General features: G+C 45.7%; 1 protein-coding gene across 9 annotated transcripts in view; it reads right to left on the bottom strand.

Annotated features, from left to right (window-relative positions):
• The window catches only part of LOC110499166 (inactive rhomboid protein 1), a 47,212-nt gene extending 28,367 nt beyond the window's left edge, over positions 1-18,845 (bottom strand). For 3 of the 9 annotated variants that reach the window (XM_090211888.1, XM_036955999.2, XM_090211891.1), the window contains exons 1-2: positions 18,187-18,845; positions 398-550 (exon numbers count right to left, since the gene is read on the bottom strand). In XM_090211888.1, coding sequence (XP_090068014.1) covers positions 398-514 — 117 coding nt within the window. In that variant the 5' untranslated portion in view covers positions 515-550; positions 18,187-18,845. The remainder of the gene's footprint in view (positions 1-397; positions 551-18,186) is intronic. The other 6 variants (XM_090211889.1, XM_090211890.1, XM_090211893.1 and 3 more) reach the window with 3 other exon arrangements.
• Between the last annotated feature and the right edge of the window lie 460 nt (positions 18,846-19,305).

The raw sequence follows: 19,305 nt of genomic DNA, 5'->3' as shown, positions 1-19,305 counted from the left end.
TTAGGGTTAGGAGTTAGGGTTAGGGTTTAGGGTTAGGAGTTAGGGTTAGGGTTTAGGGTTAGGAGTTAGGGTTAGTGGTTAGGGTTAGGAGTTAGAGTTAGGGTTAGGAGTTAGAGTTAGGGTTAGGAGTTAGGGGTTAGGTGTTAGGGTTAGGAGTTAGGGGTTAGGGTTAGTTTTAGGGTTTGGTTAAGGGTAAAATAGGGGTTAGGAAAAATGTGATTTTTCTTTTTTTTTTTTTTCTGTGTCCACTGCCCATCTGGGAATCAATTGTTTGGTCCCCACAAGTATAGTAAAACAAACGTGTGTGTGTGTGTGTGTGTGTGTGTGTGTGTGTGTGTGTGTGTGAGTGTGCGTGCGAGAGAGAGAAAGAGAAAGAGAGAGAGATGTGTCATCATACCTGTATGAATGTTGAGGGCTCATCCAGGGACAGCTGTGGGGGGATGTCCACTCTGAGCCATGGAGGTTTCTTCCTCTGCAGACTGCTGCTCTCCTGGGGCTGGCCTGGCTCAGCCATGCTCTCTACCGCCCCCTACCGTGCTACGCCTGCCAGCTGGAGACACAGGGAGAGAAGGAGAGATCTGAGACAGAAGTTCAGAACACACACACACACACATTGCAGCCGTATTACAGAAAAACCCAGTGATCTGACTCAGAGCAGAGCACATGAAGCAGCTTTTTGGAGTAATTTTCATTATTGGATGTTGGCTGATCCTAATGCAGGTGATGCTGCCAGCCAGTCTAACACAAACAGACAACGTGCCCTCCAAACTGGACACACCCTGCCCTGTGTCCACTGTCTGTCTGCCCATCTGGACACAGCCTGCCCTGTGTCCACTGTCTGTCTGCCCATCTGGACACAGCCTGCCCTGTGTCCACTGTCTGTCTGCCCGTCTGGACACAGCCTGCCCTGTGTCCACTGTCTGTCTGCCCATCTGGACACAGCCTGCCCTGTGTCCACTGTCTGTCTGCCCATCTGGACACAGCCTGCCCTGTGTCCACTGTCTGTCTGCCCATCTGGACACAGCCTGCCCTGTGTCCACTGTCTGTCTGCCCGTCTGGACACAGCCTGCCCTGTGTCCACTGTCTGTCTGCCCATCTGGACACAGCCCGCCCTGTGTCCACTGTCTGTCTGCCCATCTGGACACAGCCTGCCCTGTGTCCACTGTCTGTCTGCCCATCTGGACACAGCCTGCCCTGTGTCCACTGTCTGTCTGCCCATCTGGACACAGCCTGCCCTGTGTCCACTGTCTGTCTGCCCGTCTGGACACAGCCCGCCCTGTGTCCACTGTCTGTCTGCCCATCTGGACACAGCCTGCCCTGTGTCCACTGTCTGTCTGCCCATCTGGACACAGCCTGCCCTGTGTCCACTGTCTGTCTGCCCATCTGGACACAGCCTGCCCTGTGTCCACTGTCTGTCTGCCCGTCTGGACACAGCCTGCCCTGTGTCCACTGTCTGTCTGCCCATCTGGACACACCCTGCCCTGTGTCCACTGTCTGTCTGCCCATCTGGACACAGCCTGCCCTGTGTCCACTGTCTGTCTGCCCATCTGGACACAGCCTGCCCTGTGTCCACTGTCTGTCTGCCCATCTGGACACAGCCTGCCCTGTGTCCACTGTCTGTCTGCCCGTCTGGACACAGCCTGCCCTGTGTCCACTGTCTGTCTGCCCATCTGGACACAGCCTGCCCTGTGTCCACTGTCTGTCTGCCCGTCTGGACACAGCCTGCCCTGTGTCCACTGTCTGTCTGCCCGTCTGGACACAGCCTGCCCTGTGTCCACTGTCTGTCTGCCCATCTGGACACAGCCTGCCCTGTGTCCACTGTCTGTCTGCCCATCTGGACACAGCCTGCCCTGTGTCCACTGTCTGTCTGCCCGTCTGGACACAGCCTGCCCTGTGTCCACTGTCTGTCTGCCCATCTGGACACAGCCTGCCCTGTGTCCACTGTCTGTCTGCCCATCTGGACACACCCTGCCCTGTGTCCACTGTCTGTCTGCCCATCTGGACACAGCCTGCCCTGTGTCCACTGTCTGTCTGCCCATCTGGACACAGCCTGCCCTGTGTCCACTGTCTGTCTGCCCATCTGGACACAGCCTGCCCTGTGTCCACTGTCTGTCTGCCCATCTGGACACAGCCTGCCCTGTGTCCACTGTCTGTCTGCCCGTCTGGACACAGCCTGCCCTGTGTCCACTGTCTGTCTGCCCATCTGGACACAGCCTGCCCTGTGTCCACTGTCTGTCTGCCCGTCTGGACACAGCCTGCCCTGTGTCCACTGTCTGTCTGCCCGTCTGGACACAGCCTGCCCTGTGTCCACTGTCTGTCTGCCCATCTGGACACAGCCTGCCCTGTGTCCACTGTCTGTCTGCCCATCTGGACACAGCCTGCCCTGTGTCCACTGTCTGTCTGCCCATCTGGACACAGCCTGCCCTGTGTCCACTGTCTGTCTGCCCATCTGGACACACCCTGCCCTGTGTCCACTGTCTGTCTGCCCATCTGGACACAGCCTGCCCTGTGTCCACTGTCTGTCTGCCCATCTGGACACAGCCTGCCCTGTGTCCACTGTCTGTCTGCCCATCTGGACACAGCCTGCCCTGTGTCCACTGTCTGTCTGCCCGTCTGGACACAGCCTGCCCTGTGTCCACTGTCTGTCTGCCCATCTGGACACACCCTGCCCTGTGTCCACTGTCTGTCTGCCCATCTGGACACAGCCTGCCCTGTGTCCACTGTCTGTCTGCCCATCTGGACACAGCCTGCCCTGTGTCCACTGTCTGTCTGCCCATCTGGACACAGCCTGCCCTGTGTCCACTGCCTGTCTGCCCGTCTGGACACAGCCTGCCCTGTGTCCACTGTCTGTCTGCCCATCTGGACACAGCCTGCCCTGTGTCCACTGTCTGTCTGCCCGTCTGGACACAGCCTGCCCTGTGTCCACTGTCTGCGGGTGTAGCGAAATGCTTATATCAAAGCAGACCTATGATTTCCATGGACTGTGTGTTTAAGACTTTGTACTAGTATATTTTCCCACAAGGGGGCGTTGATTGCCTCAAAAACTTCTCCTCATCCAACCCCACTCAATGTTGTACTTTATTTATTTATTTAAAAAAAAATAAGGCAAGTCAGTTAAGAACAAATTCTTATTTACCATGACGGCCTACCCCGACACAACCCTAACCCGGACGACACTGTACGCCACCCTATGGGACTCCCAATCATGGCCGGTTGTGATACAGCCTGGAATCGAACCAGGGTCTGTAGTGTCATCTCTAGCACCGAGATGCAGTGCCTTAGAGTGCTGCGCCACTCAGGAGCCCCGAGTACTTTGTCTTTGAACTCAGCCACCCCTGAGGATGTTCACACACACACACACACACACACACACACACACACACACACACACACACACACACACACAGCCGTCAGCACCAGAACCCCTGCATCAAAGGATCAGCCTGACTCAATCCCAGTATACTTAGGGGCTCCACTCCACACATACAAACATACACTACTAAGGAATCCTGTGGATAGAAGAACCACAGAGAGTCGTTGATTGGTATACTGTACACATACAGTAGCACACCCACTGAGTCAAACCTAAACCCACACTGTCTCCAGACAAGCAGGGCTTCCTCACTGAAGCAGTTGACTAATAGATTGTTTGCCATGTGTCAAGAGCTAAGATATGATGTAAGCAAACTTGTATCCACATAATCCTTCATCCATTCAGCAGGGTGGTCTTGGCTGATCAACAGCAGGCCGTATTGAGCATTGAGGCTGTCCTATGTCTGTGTGGTGACAATGTGAGATCTAACTATGATCTGGAAAAGAAGTCCTAGAGCCAATGTTAAATAAGAGTTAAACATGAGATGATCATGAAAAGGACATCTGAATGCAGCATCTGTAAGACTGAACAGACAACCACCATTTAAGGAGATATCAGATGTGGATGGTTTTGAGGTCCATTTTGAAATATTTCTCAGAAGGGAAATTACAGTCGTTGGTCTTGCCATGAAATCATTAACAGAACAATCGTCTATTATATCATTGATTCTTGAGGCTTGAGACTCACTGAAGCCAAGTCCAACAAGCGGTGTGCTATTCAATACCAGCAGCGACACACTAGCCAGCCAGGCAGTCAGAGTGGGTGTGTTTCCAAACCCAAGGGAATGGAGTTTACGGTAAGAATTCAGAGAAAAGCAGCACATAAAGAGTTATCCCTCAGCTGGCTGTGTTCTGAAGGTCATTCTGTGGCGGGTTCTAGAACCCTGTGTGCTCCTTCAGAGACAGAGAGAGTAAACACACTCCTACAAATAGCATCTCACCAGAACAATATGACCATATCCTATGGCCGCACACACGCACGCACATACACAAGCACACAAACGCTAACATATGCACACACACAGTTGCATGTACGCACACAAACTGCGGTTAAGGCCTAAGTCAGAAGTTAGCAGTACGAGAGGTAAAATGAAAATAACGAAAACACTCCCTTTTTCTCTCATCCCCTTTTGACGCAAAACAGCAATCAACACACATACACATTGTTTCTATTCCATCATCCCTCTATCCCTCTTCCACCCGGTCAGTTTTTTCCATCTGTGTGTGTGTGTGTGTGTGTGTGTGTGTGTGTGTGTGTGTGTGTGTGTGTGTGTGTGTGTGTGAGACAAGCAGATTAAGGTCCAACGGACAGGCTTTAATCCTGCAGTAGACCACGTGATAATACGCCTCCTCCTGTCCGTCAGCCTGGCAGGAGATCAGGACATGGATTGGACGGGTGAGAAACATAAAGAATGTCCAGGAAGTCACCCTGCACCAGGAGTCAAAAGGAACTGAATGGAAATGAGTTATCACTGAATGAAACTGAATGAAAGTGTTTGAATGGATTTGATCTTGTGTTATGCAAGTGCTGATTTCACTACTTAAAAAAATAATAATAATGAACCTTTATTTAACTAGGCCAGATCAAATTCTCATTTACAATGACGGCCCACAAAATACTGTAAACTACAGTATATGGATGGATTTGGAGAAGCAGCTGCCCAATATCAACTACTTAGGCCTGTTTTGCATTCAGGGACATTTCTTCCAGACACATCTTGCTGAAATTAAACAGAATGTCACATTGCATAAAAGAGTTGTCCAAACATTGTCCTCTCCTACCCTCTTTGCTGTGCTCATGGAAAGAGCTTTGCACCGGACAGTACTGGGGTTGAACTGAGCTCAAGTTACTCCTCATTGTGTCTGTTTCAATAGCCTTGCACTTTCCAAACCAATCTTTCTCCTACTCTCTCTCTCTCTCTCTCTCTCTCTCTCTCTTTCTCTCTCCATCTTTCCTTCCTTTTCTCTTCATCTCTTTTTCTACCTCTCTCATTTCAACCTTCCTTGCTCGAGCACAGAAATGCCAAGCTGTATTTGACATTGTAATTGACACTTCCTTCACCGACTGTGTTATGCTGCATCTCAAAATAGCATTTTTTTTTTTTTATGCGAAACAATCGCTCGATTTAGAACTCAGGATAAGGTCAGTGTAACCTTACAGAGCCCAATACCACCTCTTCTCATTTCAGCTTGACAAAGTATTGTAGAGGAGCTCTGCATGTTATGCTTTATGCCCCATGGACAAAGCAATGGGCCTGATATCATCTCAGTTCAAAAAGTGATGATATTTATTCTCTTGTGTCATGTAAATGGACTCGTGTGTTATGAATCTTTGGCTGAAATCAATATTTGATGTGTTGGAAAAATCGAACCCCAGCAAACCCGCCATCTGCTCTTAGATAAGTCCTAGTTATGTCCCCCCCGTGACATCATCAGAGGTCTGTGTAGTGGGTTTGATCTGTGCCAGATGTTACAGTCATATCTCTTTGTGTGTGTGTTCTCCAGCGATGGATGACCTCATTTTGTTGCTTCCTTTCTGCAGAGTGGTGCTGTGTTGTGTTTGTTGTGTTGTGTCCCTCTTCCGGTGCCTTACCCTCGCTTTGTTTGACTGCAGCACACGTTCAGGCCATCTGCAAAAAACACATCTACCTAACAACAGTGAGTATAACAGAGAAAACAGCCACAGAATGAATGCACAATCAACGTATGACCTACAGCAGGGATGGGCTGCTTTGATGGGGGTGGGGGCCACAAAGAAACTGAACTCATTATGAGGGGCAGCAGTGGCTTGTGGGTCTGCGTACCCACAACCATACCCCCTCCCCCCCAACAAAAACACCACTACCTTGTGAGCAAAACATTTTAGCACCCCCCCCCCCCCCCCCCAAGTGACAGCGAAAATCATTTTAAAGTTCATCTCCTGCAATTCTACACATTTTGCCATGGGGCGTAGAGAAAATGTTGCCATTTTAAAGCAAGTTTGCTGCAATTCTACACATTTTGCCATGGGGCGGAGAGAAGAGTTAACACATTTCCTGCAATTCTATATACATTTTGTCACAGGGTGGAGGCAAATGTTCGTCATTTTTAATATGATAGCTGATGATCAATGGACCCCGCCCCGTTTGGTCATTCGTCCACGCTAACTACAAGTTTAGATAGCTGGCCGCTAGACTCACTGACCAATAGATAAATAGAATAGCTGAAATGGCACCTTGTGTCTTCTACTATTCTAACTCTCAACAGTAAGTTGAGACCCTGATTTAATTGGTCCGCGGGAATACAAAAGGGTTGCCGCGGGCCGCAGGCGGCCAGTTGCCCATCCCTGACCTACAGTAAAGAAGAGGGTACACTCATTGGCACAGAAAGTAGTTCATCTCCTTATCATATTGGAAAGAGAACTTATGGATTTTTTAAGAAGTTCAAACAAGAGGTCACATTTTAGTTTGACTCCACTAAGGTTTACCCACATTTTGGACTAACTGTTCCATAAACCGCCCACACCGTCATCATCCCCAGCAGAACAAAACCAAGCCAAAATATGATCTGATAAAGAGAAAATACAGTCATCTTTTTTGTATTCCAACTCATTCTACTATTGACATATGTCACCAAGTTTAATCTGGTATTACGGGTCCATTCTATTTGTCTCAACCCTCAGACCCAGTGGTCAACCAGGAAACAAGGGGAAGTATAAGCTTTTGACTAAAGACTTCCTCTCTTTTTTCATAAAGCCCAATCCTGACGTAAATGTATATGCATAACTCGAATTTAAAACCAAATCCCATGCACATCAATACAAGATTTATGAGAACGGCTGTTGTGTGCATTCCTCAAGTTAAGATCCGGTCTATAATGCATTATGTATCGCTAGGGAAGTAGAGGTAGAATCAAAGTCCTCTACTGCACAAACCACCACCAAGCTAGCACAGATCATTCTCAACCTTTATTTGACCAGGGTAAGTTAACCATACCAGAAGTCCTGTGGTAGTGGTGCCCTTGATAGTCATGGCGCACCGCCTGGTTGGCTCGACACTCTGTGGTGCACATGCTCGGAAATACCTCACATCCCTCCTGAGAGACCAGGCCGTTCCACCCCATTTCATCCCACTCAGTTCTGTTTCTGGTGAACCGTGATGGTGTGGCATGGCTGTACAGCTACAGAACCAAAACCACTCTGCCAGCCTGATTCAGCCACGAGGCTTTCGGGAAACTCACCCCCTAGGACTCTGTTATTGAGCCATAGCAATGAAAATGCAGGCGAAGCAAAAGACCAGCTGTTTTCACAATAAGAGTTCTCAGTAGTCCAATAGAGAATATTCACACGCATAAATTAAGCCCTCAAACATCAACAGTTTCAGTCATTCATTGTCCTGGGCTGGTTTAATACTGTATGTCAAAATCACAGAAGTGTACAGGCTTGCTATGCTGAACCCCCGAATTCGACAAACCGAAACGGTCTCACTAGTTACAAGGTCGAATCTTTCAAGACCATTTACAGTGAATGCGGGTTTTCCTTCGATCCTAAAAAAAGTGCACACCAGGCATTTATATACAGTAGTAAACACTATTTGTATTCAGGATTGCAGGAGGATTCCAGCCCTGCTGGAGCTCCGAATGTCACTCTGACAGCATGTGTAAGAGGCTGGTTATCAGCCAAGCTCTCAGTCCCTCAGGGGATCACCGTGGAAAAGGAAGGAGAGGAAGGAGGAGAGGAGAGAACATGAACAGGAGGAGAAGACATACAAAGGGGGTGGGGTGGAGAAAAACACAGGACGTATTGAAGAAGAAGAAAAGAGAGAAGAAAGAGAAGCATGGTGGTAATTCTACTGGGACCCACCATCCCTCCCTCCAGAGCCCTCGGACTCCCTGGCCATGGGTCTCTTCCCCTGGATAACTCACAGACATCATTTCCATTGCATACGCTATCGTAGCTGTAGACTTCCAGTCATTGCCAGAATATCGCAGTATTCCCCTTAACTCAGTTAGTTTCTGAGTTCAAGTGTCACGACTCTCGTGGGTTGAAGAAGGAGACCAAGGTGCAGCATCGTAGGCGTTCGTGATATTTAATAAACCGAACACCACAACAATGTAGAAAAACGAACGTGCACAGTTCTGTCAGGCAGCTAAACATAAAATAACTACCCACGAAACACAGGTGGGAAAAAGGCTGCCTAAGTATGATTCCCAATCAGAGACAACGGTAGACATCTGTCCCTGATTGAGAACCATACCTGGCCAAAACATAGAAATAAAGAAACTAGAATGCCCACCCTAGTCACACCCTGGCCTAACCAAAATAGAGAATAAAAGCCTCTCTATGGCCAAAGGAAAGCCCACACAAGGCACTGCTTTATTCCTGCACTAACATGATTGTGTCAGGTCTGCTTCTAAATCAAGCTTATTGAGATAACATTCACTCAATTTGCATACCTTAGAAATATAAATGACTGTTCTAAGTTTATGAAGATATCTCAGAAATAATGTAAACAAAAAAAAATATATATAAAAAAAATCCTATAGTGAAAACTCACTGCAGTTCCAACATTTCCAATATCTTATCACAGCATATTTGACTGCCAGGAAACCTTGAAATAAAAAGTTGCAATTCTCCCCAACATCATACCAAGTTACTTCAAAAGCCTGAGCAGAAGGCACAGCAGAAGGCATAGCCTGGTTCCCGTCTGTCAGTTTGTCATTTTTAAACAGTGAGTTGACAACAGAGACCCAGAATGAGAGGGAAAGAGTGAGCGGCAGGGAGGAAATAGCCAGACCTACCACAAAGCGGTCCCTCGGGGGAGAGGAGAGAATACAGACACAGTTAGGAGTCTGAGGGTTGGTCTCTTCTCCAACTGGCACTGAACAAACTGCCTGGGGAAATAAACACTATTCCGCTGTCACCACAACCCACTCCAGTCAGTCGGCAGACTAAGGGCTCAAATGCATGGCACACTTTTCCATATAGTGCACTACCGTGATGTGGCTTCACATATCACAGTCTCAAGCCAACAGTCCTATCACCTGACAACAAAATGTCATCCAATACCATAAAGACCGTGTGGAACAAGCTCAGAATGGATTGGGAGTCGGTATTCCAATTCTGCTTCATTCCATTCCGGAATGGAACTCTGAGAGCTGTTTGCCAATCAGAAACACACCAGAGGTAACGGCCCATAGTGTCCATTAGCAAAGAGGGAATTATGAAGCATTAGCTGCAGTTTCATAGGGGTACACATCCACTGAGAGCACTGTCTCTAAGCTGCTATAAGCTTCATGGAGCCCACTGACTAATGACGGTGTGAATCAATTCTAATCCTACATTACGTTGGTTCGCTATGATGCAGCAGGAAGGATCCACCTGTAACTCAACCTGAAGGAGACACAACTCCACTGACCTTTCACCACTTTATGACATGGTGTCATATTTGTAAAATGACATGGTTCAAATGGACTCCGGCTGCTGCCTGGTCTACCTTCTACACTCACGTTACACTGTAAATGACAGTTACAACGGCGGTCAATCTGCTCCCATCCTCCAGTTCAACAATGCTGTTTTTGATACTGACAGCCAGCGGCTAGTGCTTGACTAATATGCAGTGAGACTGGAGGAGACTTGGGGGCCCAACACACATTTCAGAGGACACGCAGTTGCAGTTTTACGAGTTCAATGAATCTATCACGAACGAATACATCTATTAATGAACTCATAAAAGCCCAACACAGACATTCACCAGGCCATTCCAATGTCACTTTATTTTTTCGCTGGAAAATGTGCCCCATGTGCCATGGATATTTAGCCTGTACACTGTCATTGTGCCAAAGGCACCAACGGCTTTCTGATGTCTGCTGGGAATGTGATAGATGACAGATCTATAGATGACACAGTCCCATAGTTAATAACAAAGACCGAAAGAGGGAGAGGGAGAGGGAGAGAGAGAGAGCCAATCTCTTTATGGAAGACTCCTTTGTCTCAGCTAGCTGGTGGAAGTGAAGACCATTGTCACAGTCAATGTGTGGCCTTTAGTCTGCTCTGATGAATAGAGCTCTTATGGACCATCCACATGCTGTGACTTAGACATAACAGCTTCCTCTGTTGGCTCGCACTGGATAAAAACATCTAATGGTAATTGCGCACAGATGCTGCATTGGAGAAAAGAGGGTGGAGAGGGAGAAAACTGACACTGAAAAGAATATTTAGAGAGGAGAATGAAGAATGTCATAATTGTGGCTGCTTTGAAATGGAGCACTCAGTCTGGAGTCACCATGAATAACTTTGGCCTTTGTGACAGCACTGACATCATCCATGTTAATTGACATCAATGAAAGAAGTGACTAGACTTTGGTGAAGCATTTTCCATTCAACCACTCAAGTTTGGTGAGATTTTTATGGGGGATTCTAGCCTCCATTACACACCTACATTTACATGTATTTTCTCTCTGCAAAATCCACATCTTAGCCAAAATATAACCCTATCCCCAACCTACAGCAATCTCCCTAAATGAAATGTATCTATCTATCTATCTATCTACTCTTCCCACACCACTGTTGCCCCCAGCCTCCATAGCAGTAGATCCCAGATCATTACTGAGGATCATCTCAGATCACATCCCAGATCATCATCACTGAGGATCATCTCAGATCACATCTTGGAGGACCATCTCAGATCACATCTTGGTCATGTCATACTGTGGGAAGCCCACACAAACAGCAACCACCACAAATGGTTCTACAGCAACAATCCCAGTAAATGCCAGTGCTGTCATATTCCTATGATCTGATGGAAAAGCCAATCTCCCTTCACAGAGGGAAGGGTGTAAGAAGTTCGTACCTCTGGGTGTAATGGCTAAGGTGTTGGTAACCCGGCCGGGTTACCAATTCACTGAAATATCCTAGCAACACTTTCCTTGAACCTTCTAATACAAAGCATACTACATAATGGTGTTATGATAATGTCAACATAAAGTCCTGCCAGCAGGGATGGGGTCGACTCCATTTCAAATCATTCCCAACCAAAAATACGAATAGGAAAAATGATCTTTAAAATGTGTGCTTTTTCAATCTCCTGAATTGACAGGATTAAAATGGAACTGACCCTAACCAGTATCGTCACATGGAGCCAGGTGAGATGACAATACAGGTGAGGAAACAGTAAACTGATATTGACTTACTACTACTACTACTGAAAGGTCACTGGTTCGAATCCCAGGGCAGACAAGGTGAAAAATCTATTGCTGTGCCCTTGAGCAAAGCACTTAACCCCAATTGCTCCCTGTCCGTGTCTTAGGGGAAGTTGGAATATGCAAAAAAAACACATTTCTATGGACAAATATAAGCACCGCCCAAATTACTACTGGCTACTACTAATGCTGCTACTACAGCAGCAGCTTCGCTGGTGACAGGTCAGGATAGCACAACAGCATCAGCCCTGATATAAGCATGATAAATACCATCACTGATTTGATTTACTGCCTACTGTGCCTAGCAGAAAACATGCCCAGACACGCTTCCCATGGCTGCTGTGTGTGTGTAGGGGGATTGAAGTTGACGCTGTAATTAGAAAAGGGGACACACCAATATGTAACAGAGCAAAGAAAAGGTTAGATGGATATCTACTCTCTCTCTCTATCTACTCTCTCTCTCCCCCCATCTCTTTCTTCTCCATCACGCTACCTCTCTCTCTCTCTGTAGTATAATAAACAACATGTGAGCATGTTTCACGACCAAGCCACACCCTTCATAATGCGTTAACACTTTGCATAACTGATTCCAAAGTACTGCTGCTGTAAAGAGGAATTCGGAAGCTGTTGTGTCATTCACTGGAATTTCCCTCCAGGGAACCATTGGATTTCATGCCCTTCAATCTGTTGGTGCATGCAGGATAGGCCCTAGTCCAGTGTAAGACCAGTGTGTTATGTTTCAGGCTAAGTATCGTGTTGGAAAAAAAGGCATATCCCATCTGTTGTCAACTAATCATGTTGACAACAGAAACAGCATGGGTTTGGGATGTCTCAAACCCCCAGCACTCTATCGACCAGCTTTTATATAGGAACATCGTTGTAATAAGCAATGTAACCATACGTAATGCACCATGTAACACCATACGTAATGCACCATGTAACACCATACGTAATGCACCATGTAACACCATACGTAATGCACCATGTAACACCATACGTAATGCACCATGTAACACCATATGTAATGCACCATGTAACACCATATGTAATGCACCATGTAACACCATATGTAATGCACCATGTAACACCATATGTAATGCACCATGTAACACCATATGTAATGCACCATGTAACACCATATGTAATGCACCATGTAACACCATATGTAATGCACCATGTAACACCATATGTAATGCACCATGTAACACCATACGTAATGCACCATGTAACACCATACGTAATGCACCATGTAACACCATACGTAATGCACCATGTAACACCATACGTAATGCACCATGTAACACCATATGTAATGCACCATGTAACACCATATGTAATGCACCATGTAACACCATATGTAATGCACCATGTAACACCATACGTAATGCACCATGTAACACCATACGTAATGCACCATGTAACACCATACGTAATGCACCATGTAACACCATATGTAATACACCATGTAACACCATATGTAATGCACCATGTAACACCATATGTAATGCACCATGTAACACCATACGTAATACACCATGTAACACCATATGTAATGCACCATGTAACACCATATGTAATGCACCATGTAACACCATACGTAATGCACCATGTAACACCATACGTAATGCACCATGTAACACCATACGTAATGCACCATGTAACACCATATGTAATGCACCATGTAACACCATATGTAATACACCATGTAACACCATATGTAATGCACCATGTAACACCATATGTAATGCACCATGTAACACCATACGTAATGCACCATGTAACACCATACGTAATGCACCATGTAACACCATACGTAATACACCATGTAACACCATATGTAATGCACCATGTAACACCATATGTAATACACCATGTAACACCATATGTAATGCACCATGTAACACCATATGTAATGCACCATGTAACACCATATGTAATGCACCATGTAACACCATACGTAATACACCATGTAACACCATATGTAATGCACCATGTAACACCATATGTAATGCACCATGTAACACCATATGTAATGCACCATGTAACACCATATGTAATGCACCATGTAACACCATATGTAATGCACCATGTAACACCATACGTAATGCACCATGTAACACCATACGTAATGCACCATGTATGCACTCTTAATGAGTGTGACCAAATGATTCAGATGGTTCGATGAGTCAGTCTATGGAAGGACCATAACGACGTCCACTAATAACTACTTTTACAGAGAAGTCTTGAGTCATCAGAAGTCACTTCCTGTCAGACAGGAAAACAAAACAAACAGTTGAGGTTATGGGTCAGTTTATCTCTCCATGGGATACTATCATCCTTCTGCAAGATGGATAAGAGGAAATTGACCCTGTCTCTCACATGTTGTGAGAATGGGGTAAATTCTGTATAGAATTTCGGGATTGTTGTTTGTTATAACACAGGGCACAATTGAAAAATAAATCAAGGTTAAATAAATAATTTATCAGCAAATATTCTACGGGATTGGCTAATACCTGCCTCAAATATATCACCAGCCAGATACTCACATATACAGGTGGGAAAATGAGAATGTTCCAAGTTATTAATGCTCCTGTGCTGGTCACATGTCTCGGCTGTAGCCAGGGAAACATCGATAGCACAAAAATGGATTGGAGGGGGAGGATAGAGAGAGAGAGCGAGGAGAGAGAGGAGAGAGAGAGAGAGAGAGAGAGGGAGAGAGAGAGAGAGAGAGCGAAAGAGAGAGAGAGAAAGAGAGAGAGAGAGCGAAAGAGAGAGAGAGAGAGAGAGAGAGAGAGAGAGAAAGAGAGAGGAGAGAGAGAGAGAGAGAGAGAGAGAGAGAGAGAGAGAGAGAGAAGGAGAGAGAGAGAGAGACAGAGAAGGAGAGAGAAGGAGAGAGAGAGAGGTGGCATTCCACCTGTTTCTTTCATTTCAACACTCGGCTCTGGCCTCTGGCTACAGTATGAACAGAACTTCTCTGGCCCCTGGCTACAGTATGAACAGAACTTCTCTGGCCCCTGGCTACAGTATGAACAGAACTTATCTGGCCCCTGGCTACAGTATGAACAGAACTTCTCTGGCGACTGGCTCCCACAGTGGCTGCTATCTAGAACCTAAAAGGATTCTTTGGCTGTCCCCATAGGAGAACCCTTTGAAGAACCCTTTTTGGTACCAGGTAGAACTCTTTTGATTTCCATGTAAAACCCTCTGTGTAAAGGGTTCTACCTGGAACCAAAATACATACATGAGATCATAGTTGACTTCCCTCAGGCAAGTCTGGTGATCCCACCCCAATGACCTGTCTCCTGTGCTGGTCACATGTCTCAGTTGTACCCAGGGAAACATCAATAGCACAAAAATGGATTGGAGGGGGAGGATAGAGAGAGAGAGAGAGAGACAGAGAGAGAGAGAGAGCGAGAGAGAGCGAGAGAGAGAGAGAAAGAGAGAAGGTGAGAGAGAGAGAGAGAGAGAGAGAGAGAGCGAGAGAGAGAGAGAGAAAGAGATGGCATTCCACCTGTTTCTTTCATTTCAACACTCGGATCTGGCCCCTGACTACAGTATGAACAGAACTTCTCTGGCCCCTGGCTACAGTATGAACAGAACTTCTCTGGCCCCTGGCTACAGTATGAACAGAACTTCTCTGGCCCCTGGCTACAGTATGAACAGAACTTATCTGGCCCCTGGCTACAGTATGAACAGAACTTCTCTGGCGACTGGCTCCCACAGTGGCTACTATCTAGAACCTAAAAGGGTTCTTCGGCTGTCCCCATCGGATAACTTCTTTTGGTACCAGGTAGAACCATTTTGGGTTCCATGTTAAACCCTCTGTGTAAAGAGTTCTACATGAAACAAAAAAGGGTTTTACCTGGAACCCCAAAGGGTTCTACCTGGAACCAAAAATAGTTATCCTATGGGGACAGACTTTTGGAACCCTTTATTCTAAGAATGTAGAGTTGGCATGACACAGTCTGAAGTGTAATGAGCATATTTAGTTTGGTATTGTGTTGTTTATCTCATAACTCAGTCAGCCACAGTGTGATCTAATCTCAATTGATGATGTAATAAAATTGAGATTATGAAATGGTAGTTTGCAGAAAAGAGGATTATCGGTAATATTATTGGTGCTCTTTTCCAAATCATAATCCAGTGGTCCCTACATCCAAAACTCCCTATCAGACATTCAGTGAGAAGGAATAGAGAATGACAGTAAAAGTAAAGGTAGAGGATATGGAAATCATGTTGCCCTTTCCTGCCTCACAAGACTCAAAATAAATACATGAGATCATAGTTGACTTCCCTCAGGCAAGTCTGGGGATCCCACCCCAATGACCTGTGTGTGTGTGTGTGTGTGTGTGTGTGTGTGTGTGTGTGTGTGTGTGTGTGTGTGTGTGTGTGTGTGTGTGTGTGTGTGTGTGTGTGTGTGTGTGTGTGTGTGTGTGTGTGTGTGTGTGTGTGTGTGTGTGTGTGCGTGTGCGTGCGTGTGTTTGACAGTGATGGGGCAGTAGACAGAAACCTGTCTTAATGTCATGCGTGTTGACGTGCCTGAGGAAATGTCATGCATGTACTTTAAAACAGAAAGCAAACAGGCCTACTTATTGTACACTCTTAGAATTAGTGGTGACTCGAGGAACCACCCTGGAGAACCTCAAGAAACCATTGCTAGTCAATGGTTCATATTTGCACCTTTGACTAGTTGAGGGGTTCTTTGAGGAACCTTTAATGTTTCAATTTAGCAAAGGGTTTCTGGAGGAACCCTGGACTGGAGGTGTGGCTTAGTAGGGGCGTGGCTTTCAGATAGATCTTTTTAGGCCACCTATGGGAGTAAATGTCATTCCTGTTCATCTGTTTTGTTGTATTGTCATCACATGTTAAGGTTGAACACTAACAGTTTTGTAGCTTCAATGAGGCTTATAGAGGTGTATGCAAATTCATGAATCATTCTTTGTTTTTACCCCCGCACCTCACAACTCCAGTTCTTAGACGATGACCCAAAGTGGTCAAAAATGTCAAAACGGAAAAGACCATACAAACAACAGACCAACAACAGACCCGACCAGAAGACCTGTACTGCTTGTTCATTTTGAGGCGCCGTAGCCAGTATACACTTCCTCAAAATAGTCCTAATTAATCTACGATAACTCAAGAAATGTGTCATTAACTGATGTTTTTGCAGAGGAGATCTTAGTCACTCAATTTTACAGCTAACTAAGATGTTTGGTGCAGTGTTTCGCAATTAAGAAATGTGCATGAAAACGAGTCGTCTCTTGTTATAAGACAACAAAGACTTCACTGAAAAATCCCTACTATTGACCTATCACAGATGAAGGGGTGTGGACTCAAGAAAAACAATGTATGCACGAACAACCAAAAAAAAAAACTTACCGAAGTCCAAAACTAACATAATGTTGTTGTAATATATGCACAAACTCTTCCGAACGGTTTTGGCTGGTACTCCCCTGGTCTGGTTCCCTCTCACAAAACCAGACCAGAACCAGGAACCATTCATCACCACACAAGAAGAGGCGCGGAGGAAGGACCAAAACTCTAAACCTACGCCTAAAGCAGGCGACAGGGGAGTACCATCAGCACCAGACCACCAGAAGAGGTGTGGAGAAGGGACCAAACACCAGACCTTCACTCGAAGTGAGCAGCCCACAGGGAAATTACACCATTGACCTGCAGGTCTAGGGCTCCCTTGTGTGTCTGCTTGCTCCTCAGGTTGTCCTTCCTGCCCTCTATAGATGCCAACCCTGCCCCCGTTCCCGGTTCTTGGTTCCCAATTCCTGTTTTTCCTGTTTCTTCCTAGGTCCCCAGTCCCAGCACCAAAACCAGCACCAACCCCTGGTTTCCAGCCCTGGTACCAGCACGATTTCCAACCTGGCCCCAACACCAACCCAGGTTTTCCTGGTCCCAGCCCCAACAGCAGCACCAACCCTGGACACAGCACCGACCAACCACAACTACCACCTCCATCCAGCAACTGTCAGCCCAGACCCTACAGCTTCTCCTCCTCAACACAAAGACACACACCGGCAACCACTCCACCAGACCAACCATGACTAACTGACTAACTAATTGATGGACTGATAATTGACACCTGATTATTCACTGAATATATGTTTTTTTTCTTGTTGTTTTTTATTTTGACCTGTTTAGCTTAAGTTGGTTTGATTACTTATTGTTTGAATTGTTTATTGTTTTGAATTTTAACCAAATTGATTTGACATTTATACTTATAGTGTATTTTGAAAAACTGCACTGACAATTGAAATTAAATACATCTTTACACAGAAGTTCCTCAAAGACCCAAAAGGTTCTTCCGGCCCTGGCTCCTTTACTTCCCAAGCGTGTATGCTACAGCATCACGGATGCAATACTATCGGCTTGTCACCGTGGGCTGTACAGTCGAAATCATGTTTTGAACAATTGAAATGTGTTGGATTGAGGCCAAATGCAATCCTCTCTCATTATTCAAATCCTATTTTCCCTCGAATAGACTATACAATGTGCATCATAACATAGATTTGGCATCTCCAGTAGAAAACTCTAAATGTTAAGTTTGTAATTCTCTGCACTTTTATTTTTTTTTACAGTAGCCTACCAAAGCATGCATGGTCTCATAATTGCCAGAACACCTACCTTACTGAAAATGCTCCGGTCCTCAACAGCTTGCTCCACCTTGTTGGTCGCACTCCGATGGACAATATACCGTGTAAATCAAGTCACTTCATGATTCAATCATGCAACTGCAGGATGACATATACAATATAACCTATTTTATAACTGCATCCGAAAGGAGGGGATTATGTCACTCTCACAAACCGTGTCCTCTTCGTTGCCATAACAGAGACATTCTCCTACCGCTGGCTGTCTCCGAATCGGCTCGGCTAATTCCGCGGGGAATTTCAGTCCGTCTGTACCGTTGACACGCGAGGTTGACTGTGCTGTCCTGGAGAGAAACCGAGCGTTGTCAAACGTCACCGCCAACCGGTGTGCCCGTGCTATAGCAGGCGCGCGTGCGTCTTCTTTATGCGTGAGTAGGAAATAGAATACACCGTTCTACCATAGAGAGCCAGCCATATATGGTTCATGTAGTTGTGAGAGCATGTTATATTTTTCCTTATCCTTTAAAACTCATTGCAGCCCCTCACCTCTGATGGGCCATGGATACCTACAGATACTAGATACCCTAACCAGTGAAGCCAAGAATAACACCACAGAACCCCTCCTGGCAAAACCCTATCCAGGTGGGCTCTTTTCTCCCTCCTACGGCAGGGTGTCCATTCGTGTTCTGTTCTGTCTAACGGTCCTCCTTTACATCTGGGTTACTTTTTCTGTCTAATCAAAAAATCTCAAATCAAATCAAATGTATTCGTCACACGTGTTTAGTAGATGTTATTGAGGGTGTAGTGAAATGCTTGTGTTTCTAGCTCTGACAGTGTAGCAATATCTAACAAGTAATATCTAACAGTTTCACAATTTATACCCAAAATACACGTAAATCTAAGTAAGGAATGGATTAAGAATAAGTACATATTTGTCAGAGTAGCATTGGACTAAGATATAGTGGCTTAGTATAGAATACAGTATATACATGAGATGGGTGATGCAATATTTACACACAATTAAAGTGACTAACATACCGTAGAATAGTGTAGAGTACAGTTTATACATATGAGATGAGTAATGCATGATACGGCTAGTGGCTAGTGTTTAATTTCCCTAAAGTGGCCAGTGATTCCTAATCTACAGTTTAAA

The sequence above is a fragment of the Oncorhynchus mykiss genome, chromosome 20 (assembly GCF_057628025.1).
Source record: "Oncorhynchus mykiss isolate SJ-2025 chromosome 20, ASM5762802v1, whole genome shotgun sequence".
Classification (NCBI taxonomy): domain Eukaryota; kingdom Metazoa; phylum Chordata; class Actinopteri; order Salmoniformes; family Salmonidae; genus Oncorhynchus; species Oncorhynchus mykiss.
Note: the sequence above shows the minus strand (reverse complement) of the source record. Positions and strands in the feature narration are given on the sequence as shown.